The 19,447-nt window shown below is 37.7% G+C and overlaps 1 protein-coding gene across 1 annotated transcript in view; it reads right to left on the reverse strand.

The window, feature by feature from the left end:
• MYO5A (myosin VA) overlaps positions 1–19,447 on the reverse strand; it is a 180,460-nt gene that overhangs the window by 86,694 nt on the left and 74,319 nt on the right. The window contains exons 5-9 of the mRNA XM_080808332.1: positions 12,079–12,235; positions 7,333–7,476; positions 4,565–4,646; positions 4,133–4,240; positions 2,007–2,113 (exon numbers count right to left, since the gene is read on the reverse strand). Of these exons, the coding sequence (XP_080664458.1) occupies positions 2,007–2,113; positions 4,133–4,240; positions 4,565–4,646; positions 7,333–7,476; positions 12,079–12,235 (598 nt within the window). The remainder of the gene's footprint in view (positions 1–2,006; positions 2,114–4,132; positions 4,241–4,564; positions 4,647–7,332; positions 7,477–12,078; positions 12,236–19,447) is intronic.

Here is a 19,447-nt window from a genome sequence, read left to right on the forward strand (position 1 = left end):
TTTTCCCCCCTCTACAAATTCTCATTGGATTAAAATTAGATTTTATTATTCTATCTTTCACCTCTCCTCTGTTTTAAGCGCTCCATCTCTGGGTCCTGTCTTGCATTTTGGGTAATATCTTCACATCTTTCTTCTAGCTCATCTCTTCTCTCCTCAGTTATGTCAGATTTGCTATTAATTTCTTTCAGCATTCTTAATGGGTTTGACTCTTATCTGTTGTTTCACCTAGCTCCTTCTATTTTGTTTCTTTGTGGAATTTGTGATTTCTGACTATGAACCAATTATTTGTCGTAAATTTTCTCATGGGACTCTATTGAGACTTGGATTATCCAAAGTAGATTTATAGATTTATATTTGCTTCTGACAGGCATCTAAGGCATCACCAATCCAGGACCAATTTCAGCTAAGTTTTCTGTATTTAGCTTTCTGGGAACTACAAAATCAGTCTGGGAGTAACTGTGAGGGTCAGTTCATTGCCATAAAATTTTAGGAACTATTTTCTCCTACACATAGCACCAAGGTTTGCTCAAGCCAGATCAACTTTTCTTTGTACTCTTCAAGTAGGTGGTGGGCAAGTTTATTACTAGTTTCCCATTTAGGGCCTCAGCTTTAGGCAGGAGTTCCCCTGTTTATATGAGTCCTGGGCTTTGTCTTTTATTTTTAGCACTCTACTTGGCTAGGAAAACTAAAGCTCATGGTCACTTGGCTTCAGTAAATGCCCTCAAGATGAGCCCTAATTCCAGGATTCTACTTCTTTCTCATAGCTTCTATTTTCACTTAGTTTCTGGTCTCTGAGTAAATTTTATATATTTATTAATTTTAAAAAATATATATAATTTATTGTGGGGCATCTGGCTGACTCAGTCAGTGGAACATGAGACTCTTGATCTTGGGAGTTGTGAGTTCAAGCTCCACGCTAGGTGCAGAGATTACTTAAAAATAAAATCTTAAAAAAATATATATATATATATGGTTTATCCAGTATGAAGATCAATCAGAGCACCCAGTCGAAAATTGCTGGAAAAGAAAGTCTCACTTTACAGATGAGGAAACAGAAGTTCAGAGAAGTGTAAGCAACTCACCAAAAAAAACAAAGCATGATTAAACAGTAAAGTAGGGACTGAATTGAAGCAGAGACAGAGAAACATATATTTCAAAACTAACGTCTTATTTACGCAAATTTAAATCATGAATTAATCTACATGTAGATTTGCTAATATCAACTTGGGTATCTGAAGAGTGAAACATAAATCTTCAGATTGTGTCCTATCACAGTATTGAGGAAGCAGGATGGAAAAAGAATTAATTATATTAAAACTTCCTCCATTCTAATAAAGTTAAAAAGTACCCAAAACTGTGTGTGTGCGCACACATGCGCATGAGTTATATTTGATGGTGGTGATCAGAAAATACTGCAAATCATAAATGCCCAATGAGGACAACCTGAGACTACCAGGTTTTGTTCCAATTTAAACAAACACTTCCACATATGGAATTGGGTTTTAATTCTCAGTGTGCAGTTATCACTATGTGTGAAAGAATATGCAAATCCTAGTGAAGACATTCAGTCTCCCAGCCATCTAGTTCCTCTTCATAGGAGTAATCACTGCTAATAGTTGTTTCAATAACCTTTAAACTATATTACAACTCCACAGCTGAAGACATAAAGTTTTTAATTATTGGTATTTGTACCATGGGCCAAATGAATCCCTCTCCCTAGACATCCCCAGTCCAACTTTCACACTGAATACTAATACTTCCCACCTCTGTTCATATGGACCAGACATGTATCCAAGTTCTCTCCTCTTCCCTACCCCTAACACACACAATCACTGTGCACAAGGAATTAGCATCCATATTTCTTACCTTCAGTTTACGATTCTACTTGGGATAATTTATCTCTCTGATAATGATAATAGAGACTTCAAATATACTGTTTCCATTAAGAATTAACAAAACTGAAACACAAAGAAACTGCTATCACACTAAGCATATTCTGAACTTACAGGTATCGTGCAGCTGTCTGAATCCCGAGATGTAAATGCAACATTGCCTAAGTGAAGGATGCCAGCAAGTATTCGGAAAATTCCCATCTGATAAGACTCACTAATTCCTGAAATAGAGTAAATGAACAAGTGAGAATAAACTATTGCAACAGCCAATATTAAGCCTATTTTTAACCCTTGAATATTGCCAAAGGTGCAGATGGTCACATGTCATGGTTAACCACACTTTCATCTTTGCTGACATCAACATATAACACAGTGTAGCATCACGGTTGAGAGCACGGGCTGTGGAGTGAGAACTGGCTCAAGGGCAGGTGTTGCTCCTGACCTGCCATGTCACGTGGGCATGTAACATCACACTTCTATGTTTCTGTTTTTTCATGTGAGATATGGAAATAGTTGTGACTACCTCAAAGGGAATCCATGAGCATTAAATGAGAAAATGCATGTAGTCGTGTAGTATACTTAGCACACTACGGGACACGTGGTAAATGCTAAACAAATTATCATCGCCATCATACCCTGGATTTAAGTATTTTATTAACATTATTACCTTTTCTATTTTCTCTACTCCCAAGTGCAAGTTGTAGCCCAATAAGGCTATTTTAAGTCAGATTATTTTAATTACTCCTTCTAACTACAGAGTATAAGTTAAAGAGATCCCAAGATGAGAAGTGTTTGGGCCCATGTTGTACCCAGCTTGATGAGGGAATTTGAAATGCAGCATTAGAGTAGCAACTGATGGATAAGGCAGAATGAGAAAGCTGTATAGCTTTGGCGTTTTATCAGATCTGGCTTCATTTTTCAATAAGGTAAGAATTTCCTGAATATTATATATAATTATATAGAAGTAAAAATAGTAAAATTATTTTCAAATATGTAATCATACACAGGGTAATTGAGAGTTGACCTTATAATGAATATTTTTACTATCTCCTAATTATGACTTTTATAAATTTGCAATTTTCTATTTACAAATAGATTTAGCCCTAAAATTATAGCAGTATTTTTCAAACTTTAATGTGCATATGAATCACCAATGGATCTTGTTAACGTGCAGATCTGTTTCAGTAGGTCTAAGATGGGGCTTGAGTTTCTGAATTTTTGCAAGCTTCACTATGGTCTTGCAGACCATACTCTGATTAGCAATGCTTTTAAATTAAATTAACTCACCTCATAGTACTCATCAAAATACCAACACATGATTTTAGTCATTTATATATATAGTCATTTTATATATATATATTTATATATATAGTCATTTTATTTATTTTTATTTATTTATATATATTTTTATATATATTTATTTATATATGGTATATATATGTGTATATATACACATATATATGTGTGTATATGTATATGTATACATATATACACATATATGTATATATGTGTATATATACACATATATATACCATATATAAATAAATATATATAAGTATATATAAATATATATACCATATATATACCATATATATGGTATATATACCATATATATACATATAAATATATATTTATATATATTTATATATTTATTTATATATATAGTCATTTTATATTTTGAGGTTTTTAAAATAAATAATTCACCACTAAAAGTTGTACATTGCAGTTCTAAAGGTTAATTTACTTGCATGTAGACCCCATATTTTTCAAATCTCAGAAACAAGACAGCGACATTTGAGCCATGTTTTAAACAGTGGAATAGTCTACTTGCAATACAATGTTTGTCACCATACCAGCTCAACCACATTTCCCAAACACAAACGACCAAAAAAAAAAAAAAGGGCGAGACAAACAAAACAACCAAAACCCTACAAAATGTGAACTTGAACTTGTTCAGGAACTCATCTCATTTAGCTTTAGGTTTCAGATTTTGTGAAAATTAAAACAAAGAATTACAGTTAGTCATTACCATTACTACAATCTGATTTTAGAATAGTTCCCATCACCAAAAAAAAAAACCTTGAGCTCATTTGCTGCCCCAAGTTATTTTATAAGGAACAATTGTTAAATCTCCCAACAACACTCACCACCTAATACAAAGCTAAGCCAATATTCCAAACAAAGTCTGCTTGAATCAGAGAACTACTGCTCCTAAGAGCTCAAAAATAAAATTATATTACCTAGCAGAGTGCAGGCCTGCCTGGTATGTGCCATCTCCTTGGTATCATCAACTCCTTCAATCACAGGACTGCCACCTTGCTTCGTGTAATGAAAGTTATTTGCATTTCCTGCAACGAATGAAAATAAAAGATTTGCAGCCTATGAAGATGCCTTGAATCCTACCCTTATGTCCACTCTAAAGCAGAGGCAGTGATAGCCCAGTTAAGTGGACTGCCTGTGGACTCATCACTCATCTTAAATAGGTATCCACTCAAGGCCCATCCTACTTCACCCCTTCCCCATCCCCAGGTTATCGTGAAGCCAACTGCAGACTTCCTATCATTTTATTCATAAATATTTTAGTATTAGATAATCTCCTATAATAAGTTTATGGACGCAGGAATAAATGGAAAAACAATACCAGAACAATATATCTAATACCATATCCGTACCTAATCGCAGCATTTTAAATTCAGGTAACTTTGCTGAAGCACAAAGCTGGTAGAAGATATGATAGTTTCTCTCCTCTTCTGCCTTTGAAATAAGAAGAGTTTTCAATTATAGCATTTTAACCTAAAACTCTGAAAATTTAATCATAAAATAAAATTTTTAAAGATTTTTATTATGATGATGATGATTTGAGAGAGAGACAGAGCCCAAGCAGCGGGAGAAGCAGAGGGAGAAGAATACCCCAACTGAGCCGGCATACCAACACAGGGCCCGATGCCAGGACCTGAAGATCATGACTTGAGCTGAAGGCAGACACTTAACCATCCGAGCCACCCAGGTGCTCCCAATTTTTTTTAAGATTTATTTATTTGAGAAAGAAAGAGAGCAGTGGGTAGGGCAGAGGGAGAGAATCTCAAGCAGACTCCCCACTGAGCACAGAGCCTGATCAGGTCCCTATCCCATAACCTTGAGATCATGATCCGAGCTGAAAACAAGGGTCAGACACTTAAACTACTGAGCCACCAAGGCACCCCCATAAAATGAAATTTTAATATTTAATTATCTCAGTGTAATAAGTTGTCCTTATACCTAAATTTCCTAATATAGATTTATGATTATTAAATCTCATGATTTATCAGTCATGTGCCTATATGTATGAATGTGTATCTGTTGGTCACAGTCAACAAAAAATATCTGATAATGGTGCTTTTTGAAGTAGAGAACAGTTTGGTGTATGCCGCTGTCGTAAGAGATCATTGCCTTTGGGGAAAACTAAAACCCTGTTTTTGAAGTATAGGTATCCCCTGCTTTTCTAAAGTTCGCACTACACCACTTCATTTTTGCAAAATGCCTACATTAGCACCTGTTTTGCTAACCAAAGGAAATCCAAAGAGGCTCTTTTACAGAAAAGCGAAAACTGGTGTTTAGCAGTTACTTTGCGGTGAGCCATTACAGAGGCCGCACTCCCCCAGCAGCGAGCGTGGAACCACCAAGCTCTTTACACGGGAACTACACTCAGCATCTTGGCATTGAGCTGCCATAGCTTTGAACTGTGTCTGTGAGCATCTGCGCTTTATCTCGATTTATTCTGTGCATCTGCTAGCATGTGTCCTAAGGTATCAGAAAAGCCGAAGAGAGGTTATTTTTGGGGTCTGGGGATGCTCAGAAATTTTTCCATATAAATTAATGGTAATTTTTTCTTCACTTGATACCATTTCAGCTTACAGAAGTTTTCTTTTTTTTTTTTTTTAAGATTTTATTTATTTGACAGAGATCTCAAGTAGGTAGAGAGGCAGGCAGAGAGAGAGAGAGAGAGGAGGAAGCAGGCTCCCCGCTGAGCAGAGATCCTGATGTGGGGCTTGATCCCAGGACCCTGGGACCATGACCTGAGCCGAAGGCAGAGGCTTTAACCCACTGAGCCACCCAGGCACCCCCAGCTTACAGAAGTTTTCATAGGACCAATCTACTTTTGGAAAAAGGGGTAAATGTGTACTCAATATCTTCTCACAGTACCTCTCAGGCTCATGGTCTTCCTAACACTTTAAATGAAAAAGAATATTCTAGGGGTGCCTGGGTGGCTCAGTGGGTTAAAGCCTCTGCCTTCGGCTCAGGTCATGATCCCAGGGTCCTGGGATCGAGCCCCGCATCAGGCTCTCTGCTCAGCAGGGAGCCTGCTTCCCTTCCTGCCTCTCTGCCTACTTGTGCTCTCTGTCTGTCAAATAAATAAATAAAATCTTTAAAAAAAAAAAAAAGAATATTCTATCTTTGCCATATGTCAGACCAGATCATCTCCTGCAGTTGTTTGTAAGAAATCCACAAATACACTGCATCATCTACATCATTTTAATTTATACATTTTAACATTAATAAAATATTTTACATAACAGAAAATAAATAATGTATAATTTTAACATAATTTCTTGGTATTTCCTGACAGTCCTTTTTCCACATACATACTTTAGAAATGCAGCTGTAATAACACTGTTCATACAAAACTGAATCCTCATACTCCACCATCATATCCTTGAATTCTGCAGTGTATTCAGCTGACTAAATCACAGTGTGGCCTCAAGGTCAGGTCTGATCCCCAAAAGGGGCTTATGTCTAGTAAAGATTTCTTAGCCTTCATTATTCTATTTAAACAATACCATATTCTAAGAGAGGAGAAGGAAGAAAAGAGGACAAGGAACTAGGTTCAAACTGTAACTCACTGAAAACATAACCCAATGTCTTCCCTATCAACTGGGAAATAAGAGACTTGAGAGTAAACTAGTAACACCTCTTGGGCACCTGGGTGGCGCAGTCAGTTAGGCGCCTGACTCTCGGCTTCAGCTCAGGTCATGATCTCAGGGTAATGGGATGGAGCCCCATGTCAGCTTGTGCTCAGCAGGGAGTCCGCTTGGGATTTTCTCTCTCCCTCTGCCCCTCCCCCCACTTATGCACACATTCTCTCTCTCTGAAAGAAAAAAATAAAATCTTAAAAAAAAAAAAACTAATAGCACCTCTTTTTAATTAAGCTACAACCATCTGCAGGAAAAAGTCTAAACCATTAAACCTAAACCAGCGCCCAGTCCCACAGATTATTAGTCTAATGGGTTTGCCCTGCCTCTGACAGGTACCATTTTACATATTTCAGCCCAAATGCGGTTTGTAGTAATACTGTCATAATATGCTCAAGAGTATCTGCAAATAAAATGCATACCAGCAAGCATGAGCTCTAGAATTATATGGCAATCTAACAAAAATTTACACATGCAGCTGCCTGCCTTACCTGGAATACCACTCTGGATTTCTCTAAAAGGTAAGTTCTCATATTGGCACCAATGATTCGGTATCTCTTATCAAAACCAATTTCAATATACTTCCCAAAACGGCTGCTGTTATCATTCCGGGTTGTCTTAGCATTTCCAATGGACTAAGAAGCAAGGGGAAAAAATAGTATCTTAGAAGTACAGTTCATGACATGACATTTACAGAGTCTGTTCAGGGAGAGATAGGACAGAGTATAACACAACACTTTAAAACTGATTCTTTTAAGAAAAGAACTGATTTTGCCCCTGCAAGTACCAGTGTATGCTTTGCCCAGTGCACAACCACACAGATACCGACTAATAGTTCAGATCTGCCTCCTTATTCTCACACAAATTATCTTCAGGAACAGCAAACCTGAGCCCAGCAGCTGGGAGACTTTCACACCATTTGTGCTATCGGAACACACTCATTCAGTTCAACAAAGAAAGAATCGGATGGGACTGGAGGCTGTAAAAGCACACTAGGGTTTGGGTTTCCCGAAAATTTAGTCTGTTTTATGTAAATGAGCTGGTTAAGGCAAATTAATATTTTTAGGGAAATATTGCTCTGGTGTTGAGTCTCTTTAGCTAAAAGTTTCTATCCTCCTCCTATCCTGTGACAACAAAGGCCCAGTTGGACTGGTTTTTAGCACAATCTTAGTAATCACCCATTCAATTCAAAGTCATTTTCAGAAAGCAGACATAGTAAAATTTGCCCTTGGATTTTGATAGCTGTATCTAACTTGTAAAACATCTGCCATAGAATTCAGAGACTGTAACTTTCTGCTAATTTTTTATATAATTTAAAAAAATTAAGATAATATATGTACTACTTTCTAACTTAGGTAACATGCTTCTAGAAATTTTTCTTCCAAGGCAAAGCAAAAAACATGGTGTAGGTAGAGAATCAAGTGTTCACATAATGCATGCATTAAATATTTAATAAAATATTTTATGTAAGATTACTAAAATTTACTTGTACAAAACCTGAGAGGATCAGGATTAGTAGACTGAAACCACAGCAGAGAGAAAGACATGAAAATGTTCTGGAGTGTTAACAAAGCAATACAAATACAAATGATGAAAACAGTAATAACACAACCACAAAAAAATCAACACATCAGATTCTCTGATCAATCAAAGAAGGCGCATTTCACTCTCGGAAACACAGGGCAGGTACTGTCCTATTTTGCTTTGGCAATGAGAACACTGCTATATTTCAGAATAACATTTTAAAGGGAAAGAATGACAGAAAGCTATCTTCCCAGCAAAGTAATAGGAGTAATCTAGTGTAGCCTAGGTCAATTGAACAATACATTTACTTAGATATTCCCCTTCTTAATATGACAAAAAGTACAACAAAAAGTCTCCATATATTCCAATTGTTTTTATTTTATTTAGAAAAGGAAATTAATGATAAATGCAGGATTTTCTTTCAACACAGAACATTCCATCAAAGAGCAGATGAAAAAGATGTGGTGATTGTGGCAGTGACAGTGATAGCCACGGAGTGTTTACCAGGCACTGTCCCAAGCCCCTTCCCGCCAACAACTAAGCAAGCTGGCAAAGAGGGTCCACAGCTTCTCCTCCTTCCCTGACCACACCCCATCTTCCTTCCATATGCCATCTCTCTCCTAGCGACTCAGAGTACATGTCTAAGGGGCTGAGCTGCCAAAACAATACTACCCTTGTGAGAAGCAAGGTCAGGTTGAAACAGACCCCTTCCCTCTGTCTTTGAGTAAAAGGTATTTAAACATAGAACAAAATTAAACATAGAGCAAAGAAGTACAGAAGGAGTAAATGAAATAGAAGTCTGAAGACCTGGGTATTAGACCAGGCCCTCCCACCAACTTTCCAACATTTAATCCTCTGAGGAGCAGTAGTGCCTCCAAGCGTGAACTGACTAGGATAGATGAGCCCTACGGTCCTTGACAAAAGTAGAACCACATGATTATAAGCCTTGAACCTGATAAGGAAAGAAGGTTCTATATATAAACTATACTTTTTGTCCTTTTCTCCTAATTGCTCCCTCTGCCTTCTAAGTACTATATTTTCAACAGGCTTCCCTGATGCTGTTATCATTTTAATTAGCAAGAAATTGTTAATGAAAAAAGGCTTTGCGGTCTTGATTTTACTACTGATTTCAGTGAAGTGTTCAGCGACTTATTCTTCTTTACTAAAAGGAGATGAAAATCTTTAACTATGCTTATTAAAGATGTAAAAGAACTATTAAGACTCACTATGCCCCCCAAGAATCTTTCCCTGTCCCCATCTTAGGATTAAAATTTCCTGGAGGAAAAGGAAAAAAAGAAAACATGATAAAATGAGCAAAAAAGAATCATTTATCTGTGCATCATTCATATTTTGCAAAAGGAGTCTATCTGAGGATGAGGAGGTTCTTTCTAAAGGATCACGTGCAAATCCCATTAGCCACTAGGACGTGACATTAACTGTGTGAGATGCTCATTATCCGGGGAGGGGTTTCAGATTGCTGGAGACCCAGCCATGCCATTCTTAACATGGCAGTAAAGGACTCAGAGAGAAACACAGTCTTGGGGCAAGTTTAATGTTACAGACCTTCTAGGCCACATACTCAGTATTTCATCTATGTCTTCTTCCTATGACTGCAAACCCTTTGTCACCATTCTTCAGTCGCAGATTCCATTTTCATCTTTCAAACTGGGATGCCCTCATTTGTAGTCATTGAGTTAGTTCTCTGTCAAATTTTCTTAATCCAATTTCCCACAGAAAAACTACATAACAATATAGAAGGGAGTAGCTAATTATAACTGATGGTTTTATCTTTTTTTGCTCATCCCAGCAAATAAACTAAATTCTTTATAACTACATATTAAAAACTAGGATCTTGGGGCACCTGGGTGGCTCAGTCATTAAGCATCTGCCTTCAGCTCAGCTCCTCATCCCAGGGTCCTGGGATCGAGCCCCGCCTCGGGCTCCCTGCTAGGCAGGAAGCCTGCTTCTCCCTCTCCTACTCCTCCTGCTTGTGTTCCCTTTCTCTCTGTGTCTCTCTCTGTCAAATAAATAAATAAAATCTTTTAAAAAAACAAGGTAGGATCTATGGCCATTTTAATTTCTCCTACTAACACAAATCTGTTTTATAGAAAAACCAATGTAGCTATTTTTTGAATGAGAATATAGCAAGATCATAAAGTATTCTAGACATATTCTAGAAGGTTCATCCCAGACTTACATTATTATATGGTCCAGCCTAGAAGAGATGGGATTCCCTGATGCCATCACAATCTAGACTGCGATATTCTAACTTTAGGGATTAAGAATGAAATAAACTGCTGCCAAACTACACAGAATTTGTTGTTGTGACCAAAAACAGTCAAACCAATGGTAGGAAGCAAAGCAAAACCCTGTTGTTTTCCGACCCAAAACCCAAAACTGGCTCTATGGATTATATTTCCCCAATATTAACAATGGCATCCAGCATTCTATCTGTAGCTTAAAATCTTTCAAAATCTTAATATTTGCTTAAAATCTTTACTAGTCTTTCTGGCACACATCTCTGTCATCCCACCCCCCCACCACCCTGTCTGTGCTATTTCAGAAAACTTCTCCAGTTCTCGCTGCACAGTGTACCTAGTCCAGGCAGCCTTGTAACTCCCCCAGCACATCCTGTCCTCTTGGTCCCAAGGACAGAGGTCCTCCTGCTCTGGAGGGCAGCCCCGCAGGCTGGGGTACAACATCCTGTTCCCAAGTGTCACACACAGCACTGCAAACCAGGCACAATTACCTCTGGACTGATTATTGCAACAACCACTTGTACCACAGGTGCACCAGGCCAGTTCTAAACTCCGTCTGTGTTTGGGTGACAAATAAGGCTTGACAAAGGGAAAAAACAGGAATAAAAAATGCTGACTTGAATTTTTAATAAGAGAGGTTTTTTCTCCCTGTCCAAAATAATTTCCCCCCATTAGTAATGAGAATTAGAGTTTTCCATTCAATGGGACTACTTAACAAAAATCCGACTTCCCTAAAGTTGTATTAATAGACAAATAATTCTCTAGCTACAAATCCTGAAATACTCAAAGTCTCACACAAACAGGTCCACTTTCTTTGGCATGAACCTTTCCACTTTGTAGACATATTTTGCTTTTGAAAGGACATCCTTCTGTACTCCTTCCTTTCTTAGGAATTTATAGCTACCAAATTTCTTTTTCTAACCTAAAGCTGTGTATTGTGCTTCACAGAAACAAGAAGAAAAATGTTTATAATCATGATTTAAGCTTGTAGTTCACATCTGGGGGAAAAAAATAGAAACTTACAGCTAAACAGGTTGTACTAAATACCGAAAATGAAATGTGGCATGCTTGGGTATAGTAAATCCTATGAACTTCAGAAATGGGGGGAAATGAAAAACATACTCCTAGTACAAGGACCAATAAATTTCTAGGAGAATAGAAATTTAGAAAATGAAGTACCACTGCCAGTTATTTAGCGGCAACAAGTCAGCAGTAGGTTAAAAATGCAGGACTATGGAATAAAGTAGACACTTCCATAGCTGGGTTTTATTCAAATGGCTACCTTCCTGACTTTCTACTTTTCGTAGAGCTCTTCTTACTAATACATGGAAAAGTATTTTCTTACTTCTAGTGGCTGGGACAGCCCAGACTTTCTGACAGGTGCTCTTTTGATACTTTTTTCAGCAGGTTTCTTAAGAGAATATAGTAAGAAGGCCAAGGCCACTGCTGCCTTACCTCCATGATGGGGTTGGAGGCCAAGACCTTCTCCTCAACGTTGGCTTCACTGGCAGAACCACTCACGGTTGCAAAGTATCGCATGGCATACTTAGCTGAGACTGTTTTTCCTGCCCCTGACTCTCCACTTACGATGATGGACTGATTTCGTTCATCTCTGTAAAACAAAGAAGAGTAACTAACAGTGCTGCCTGCTCCTGAATGGGACTAGCATTATATCCTCTGTGTTCTCATCAGCAAGCCATGGTGAATCTCTTCTGGTTCATACATGCAGCAACGCGGGAAGGAACGTAAGAATGATATTTCCTAATAAAAATAACTACTTACAAACTAGCAATGAACAGAGAGGGAGAAGAGAATATCAAGCATCATATTAGGTACCATCACATCTAAGGATGAATCTGTGTTAGAGGGTCTCTGATATTTGTGTGAACAGATCTCAAGCACATTATTTAATTTCTAGACAATAATTCTGGTATATTACATTATTGCTGCCAACCACCTCAGAAGAAGAAGGAGTCACAGCAGGGGAATTTAGAAGAAAATCCTATTTAATTAAAATTACAAATTGTCTAGTAGTTAACAGTCCCTATATAATGTGTTCCACAAACTCCAGTTCCTACTGAAAGTTTCTTCTCAGGAGAGAAGAAACAGTTCTTTAATTTGTTGGCTGACTTCTTCAGATATGTCAGACAAAGACTATCATTTCTTTGAGGATAAAAACCTAAGTCATCTTTATCTTTAATATCCAGCACCTAGTACAAAGCCTGACACAGCACAAATGCTCAATAAATGTGTATTTCTTATAAGTAAAAAGAAATTCAATGAACAACCTAATCTAAGAATAAATCTTTCTGCTTATTTCTTTTAAAGATTTTATTTATTTATTTGAGAGAGAGAGTGAGCACTAAAGAGACAAAGCAAGCACAAGAGGGGGGTAGAGGGAGAGGGAGAAACTGGCTCCCCTCTCAGAGTTCAACCCCAGGACCCTGGGATCATGACCTGAGCTGAAGGCAGACACGTAACCTACTGAGCCACCCAGGCGCCCCTAAATCTCTCTGCTTTGATGATGATTTCTACTAGGACAGAAGTAGAAAATTCCACTTCTTAAGATGGAACCAGCAATTAACTTTTCATCAAAATAACTGAACAAGGACCACCTGGGTGGCTCAGTCAGTTAAGCATCCGCCTTTGGCTCAGGTCATGGTCCCAGGGTTCTGGGATATAGCCCCACTTTGGGCTCCCTGCTCAGTGGGGAGTCTGCTTCTCCCTCTCCCACTCCCCTGCTTGTGTTCCTTCTCTTACAGTGTCTCTCTGTCAAATAAATAAATAACATTTTTTAAAAAACTGAACAAGGTATTTTTATAATACCAAATGTGGTATTATTTGTGCTCTTAATTTACAAAGGGACTGGATCAGGATGACTTCAAACATTTTTAGTGGAACTATCCTGTAAGGCCACAAGATGGGGAAGTTATTCTACTACGGAAGATGATCTTTTTATCTTTTAAAAGAGACTTATTTAGCCAACAAATATTTATCAAATACCTACTACATGCCAAACACTGTATTAAACACTAGGGTTACAAATTAAATAAGCTGTGATTTGTGTCCTCAAGTGGGTAATGGTCTAACAGGAAAAACAGACTGTAATTTGAGATTATAATACATGGGATGGGGCACTGAAAGGAGGAAGAGGTGATCAGGAGAGGCTCCCTGAAGAAGATACCAGAACAAAGTCTAAAAAGATAACTAGGAAAAAGGAGGCAAGGGATGCAGAAGTGAGAAAGCAAACATTCCAGGGAAAGGAGATAAGATAAATGAAAGCTCAGATGCATGAGAAGTTAGGAAAAAGCAAATAGTTCAGTTTGGCTGGAACAGGGAGTAATTATGGCTAAGATTGTAGAGATGACCAAGAAACTGACCATAGAGTTCTTACGTGAGATGTTAAGGAATCTGAAGTTTACCTAAAGGTATTGGAGTGCCATTAAACAGAAAACGAAATAATCCAACTACTGGGGCGCCTGGGTGGCTCAGTGGGTTAAAGCCTCTGCCTTCGGCTCAGGTCATGATCTCAGGGTCCTGGGATTGAGCCCCGCATCGGGCTCTCTGCTCAGCGGGGAGCCTGCTTCCTCCTCTCTCTGCCTGCTTCTCTGCCTACTTGTGATCTCTGTCTGTCAAATAAATAAATAAAATCTTAAAAAAAAAATAATCCAACTACTAAAAATCACTCTGGCAGCAATGTGTAGTATGAATGGTGAGAGTCCAGATGAAAAATTATGGAAGTGTGAACAGAGGTTGTGGCTGTCCTGACTGAGAGAGGTAGAGAGCTTTAAGAGACACCAAAGTGGTAGAAGCCACAGTACTGGGCAATAAATTTCCAAAGTAGAAATTTAGGACTTTTTCAAGGAAAAGTTTCTTTCTCCTTTGAGAAATGAGGGTAGCTGTCTTATTTTATAGACCTTGAAAAATACAGTGGGAGTATAGCAACTTGTTCCTGACACTCTGACTCCCATGTTGTGGGGAAAAGCAGGAGGACCTAGGTGACACTAAGGAATGTTTAAGTTTTATAGTACAAGCTGGCACATAATCCCTGCTTTCATGAAACATCATTGAACCTCATACCCACCATCTCATTTTCTTTTTATTTGAATTTCTAGACAGAACTGGACACTCCCATTGCCTCCATTCATTCATTGCTGATCAAAACTTAAATCATCTAATAAAACAGTTCTCACCGTGGCACCACTGTCCTTTCTTTTAGTCATTTAAAACATCCTCAGAATTCACCTTTTTCTTTTTTTTTAAGATTTTATTTATTTATTTGAAAGACAGAGATCACAAGTAGGCAGAGAGGCAGGCAGAGAGAGAGAGAGGAGGAAGCGGGCTCCCTTCTGAGCAGAGAGCCCGATGCGGGGCTCGATCCCAGGACCCTGGGATCATGACCTGAGCCGAAGGCAAAGGCTTTAACCCACGGAGCCACCCAGGCGCCCCGAATTCACCTTTTTCTATACATTAATCAAGGTACTGTATCGACAGTTTTTTTATTCCCTTCTACAATATGATTAGAAAAATGACCTTTTCCTAACTTGTGCATGATCAGCTGTCACTGCACCCTGTGTGACACCACTCCTTCCAACAGCAAACGAGGTGGGGAGGTTTCCACTGGTCTGATGAAAATATTAGTGGGAACTGCTATTTAAACTGTACCATTTTTGAAAGGTTATTTCAAGTCTTAATATCAAAATATTGTATCAAAAAATCTAAAAATTCATATAGCTCTTTCCTATAATATAGGGAAGAAGAAAAATATTAAAGGAAATAAGATCAAGGATTGTTCAAATGAATCAGAGGCTTGTACAACTACGTACATAGGATATCAAGCACATGCCATATACATTTTCTTTTCTAGGATCTAGGATCAACAGTTTTTAAATCTTTTTTTTTTTTTAAAGATTTTATTTATTTATTTGACAGGCAGATATTACAAGTAGGCAGAGAGGCAGGCAGAGAGAGAGAGGAGGAAGCAGGCTCCCTGCTGAGCAGAGAGCCCGATGCGGGCTCGATCCCAGGACCCCGGGATCATGACCCGAGCCGAAGGCAGAGGCTTTAACCCACTGAGCCACCCAGGCACCCCGTTTTTAAATCTTTTAAGGGACTTTGTTATTTTTTTTAAATATTTCCTGACTTCTTGGCAGAGTCTTCCCATCTTTCCCAAGCTTAGCAGAGCTTCCAATATATAAACAAGCACCAGTCTTCCATTACATAAAAGCTCCTCTGCATCAAGGCTCTAAACCTAGATCTGTCATATACCAGCTACGCAGCTTTGAGCAATTGCATGACCTCTCTGGTCCACAGTTTTCTCATCTTTAAGGTTAAAAAGTACCCAAAGTCCTTCTCAAATTCTTAAGTACTATAATCTAAAAGTCTAACTCTGGAGTTGTTTTTCAGATGCTGGATGGACAACAGCTTGCAGTCTAAGCCAGGGTAAACTCTTGGGACCAAGGACAATTGGAAGAGGACAGGCCTACAGGGACTCAGATGGTCTTGAGTGGCCACATTTAAAATGGGCAACATTTCTTCTCTGGAGGGCCCCTGAATCTGAGATGACCAAAATCAATAAATGGCTACAAAGAGTAAAAATGTAAAATAATCAAATCACCTTTTTTTTAATTAAATGCAGGAAGTAGAAATCTTTATAAAATAGGTATAGTAGGTACAATTTTAAAATGTTTTTCAGTTTTATGTGGCCATAGGAAGAAATGACAAAAAGACAGAATAAGAGTAGACATAGGTAGGAGAGAAGACAGAGACGAGAGAAGCATAACAGATAATAAAGACACACAAAAGGAAAAACAAGAAGGGTAGGATAGAGATGAGGAGAAAACAGACAAAAACATCAGGGATAAAAATTTTATGGTTCGCACTTGCTTATCCCCTACACAAAAAGAAACCTAAAATGGACTAAAGACCTAATTTTGAGACCTGAAAACATAAAATTCCTGGAAGAAAACATAGGCAATTTGACATCAGCTGTAAAAACATTCTTCTAGATATGTCTCCTTTGGCAGGGGAAACAAAAGCAATGTTAAACTATTTTTATTTATTAAAAAAAAAACTTATGCACAACAAAACAAAAAAGACAACCTACTGAATGAAGAGATTTGCAAATGATATATCCAATAAGAGATTAATATTGAAACTATTTAAAGAACTTAACACAACTCAACACCAAAAAACCCCAAATAATTCAATTTTTAAATGGGCATAAGTCATGAACAAACATTTTCTCAAAGAAGACATCCAGATGGTCAACAGACACGTGAAAAGATGCTCAACACCACTCATCATCAGGGAAATGTAAATCAAAACTACAATGAGCTATCACCTCACACCTGTCAAAATGGCTAAAATCAAAAATGAAGAAATAAGTGTTGGTGAGGATGTGGATAAAGAGGAACCCTTATGTACTGTTGATGGGAATGCAAGCTGGTGCAGCCACTGTGGAAAACAGTATGGAGGTTCCTCAGAAAGTTAAAGATAATTACCCTATGATCTAGTAATTCTACTACTGGGTATTTAGCCAAAGAAAATTTAAAAAACTAATTTGAAGAGAAAGAGGGAGAGAGAGAGTCACTCCTATGCTTACTGTAGCATTATTTATAATAGCCAACATATGGAAGCAACCCAAATGTCCACCCACAGATGAATGAATAAAAATACAGTATATAGACACAATGATATGTGACTCAGCCATAAGAATGAGATCTTGCCATTTGCAACAACATGGATAGACCTAGAAGGTATAATACTAAGTGAAATAAGTCAGTCAAAGAAAGACAAATACCACGATTTCATTCATGTGTGGAATTTAAGAAACAAAATTAATGAACAAAGGAAAAAAGACAAACAGAAAAGCAGACTTTTAAATACAAAGAACAAACTGGTGGTTACCAGAGGCAAGGTGGGGGGGATAAGCGAAGGGGATTAAGAGCACACTTATCCTGATGAGCACTGAGTAAAGTATAGAATTGCTGAATCATTATATTGCAAATTTAAAACTAACCTAACACTGTATGTTAATCATACTTGAATTAAAAAAATAAAAATTAAAAAATTTTATGGTTCAAGGTGAATACCAGAGTCTACCCTCTTCTAGTCATTTGAGCTATACGCTTTATGTGGTTATATATACGTATAAATAGTAATTTACTGTTCTTTGAAATTTTGCGTATCTTATCAGCCAGTATTTATAATCCTTCAAGTGTTCCTGTTCTTTATTACAAGAAAGTTTTTTCTACTTTGGAAGATATCACTTCAAAACCCTGAAAAAAACACATTAAAGAACAGAGATTCTCCACTCTTCATCAAAGTCAGATCAATCTGGACTGTCTAAAGGACACATGAAGCAAAGATTTATGATTTCTGGCTTGGCCAGTTTTCTCAAGGGACTCTAGGGTAACCCTAAATATCTGGGTACTGGGTGCCTTTGGAGGTAAGCTCTTCTGACCTGTTTTATCAATGGTGGTTCCAGAGGCTCTAAAGTGAACTAAAAGCCCCCACCTAAAAATACTGCTTCATTCATTTATTCAACAAACATGTAATGAGCAGTCACAATGTGCCAATCATTTTGTGAAGATAAAAGATTCTGGGATCATAGCCTTTTGAGAGAGACTGAAAGTATAGTTAAAATGAAGCACTTCATTACTTCACTCCATTTTAACAAGGAGGTCTACCCAGGATACCACCCTGGATGGAAGTGGTGGGAGATGAGAGGAGGGGATGTCAGGAAATGCTTTCTTAAAAAGGTGATGCTTTCATTAACTTTCACATGATGATTAGGAGAAAACTAGGTTGTATGGGAAGATGCAATGGGAATGAAACTATGTAGTGGCACCTGAAACCTCAGGAAAAATTTATTCAAGAACAGAATATCCACTCTGGGTTGATGAAAGACAAGAGTTTAACTTTAATCCATTTCCTTCGTTGGTCTTCGGTCCTTTTATTCAGTATATCTGTATCTAATTGGTCTGTCCAGCCTTTTCTTATAACTACTCAGTTTTCATTTTACATCAGGTGTATACAGACTTTCCTTCTGAACTTTATCCTTTAAAAAAATGTAATCTCTCTAGTCTATCATGGTCATACTGAATATTACTCGTATTTTCTAAGACCATCAACTTGTTCTCTGCAAATTTAATGAGCATACTTTTCAGTCACATCCTGATCACTCAAGACTAAACTAAGTAATGCCAACCTCAGGCCTGACTCATATGGAACACAATTTAATATTTCCACCCATGTTGATATTGACTCTCTGATAACCACTGGGTATTGCTGTTTACCTCAGTTAAGTATACAAGCACTTACATCTAATTTTTAGCTTATAAGTGAACATGTGTGCATGAAACAAAATCTCAAGTTTTACTTTTTTTCAGGCAATCAATCTAATTGTTTCTCCCTTATCTGAGCCCTTGTTAAAAAGAGAAAATACTAAGTTCATGTGATATAAAGCTTTCTTCCAATGCCGTGCCTTTACTGTGATTACGTGGCTTTACTTGAGACTCTAATCCCTATCTCTCTTGTTAAGAGCTGTTAAATTTTTCTACATCATTATCACTCATCAAAATCAAGCTGCTATGCTCTGTGTTTTCATGATTTCTGGTTTTGATGAATCTCGAGAAAACTTTTTTTTTTTAGTTTTTATTTTAATTCCAGTTAGTTAACATACAGTGTTATATTAGTTCCAGCTATACAATACAGTGATTCAACAATTCTGTAACATCATCTGGTGCTCACCACAAGTGCCCTCCTCCACCCCATCACCCACTTCACCCAACCCCCACCCACCTCCCCTCTGGTAACCATC

Source organism: Martes martes (assembly GCF_963455335.1).
Source record: "Martes martes genome assembly, chromosome: 7".
In the NCBI taxonomy this organism is placed as follows: Eukaryota; Metazoa; Chordata; class Mammalia; order Carnivora; family Mustelidae; genus Martes; species Martes martes.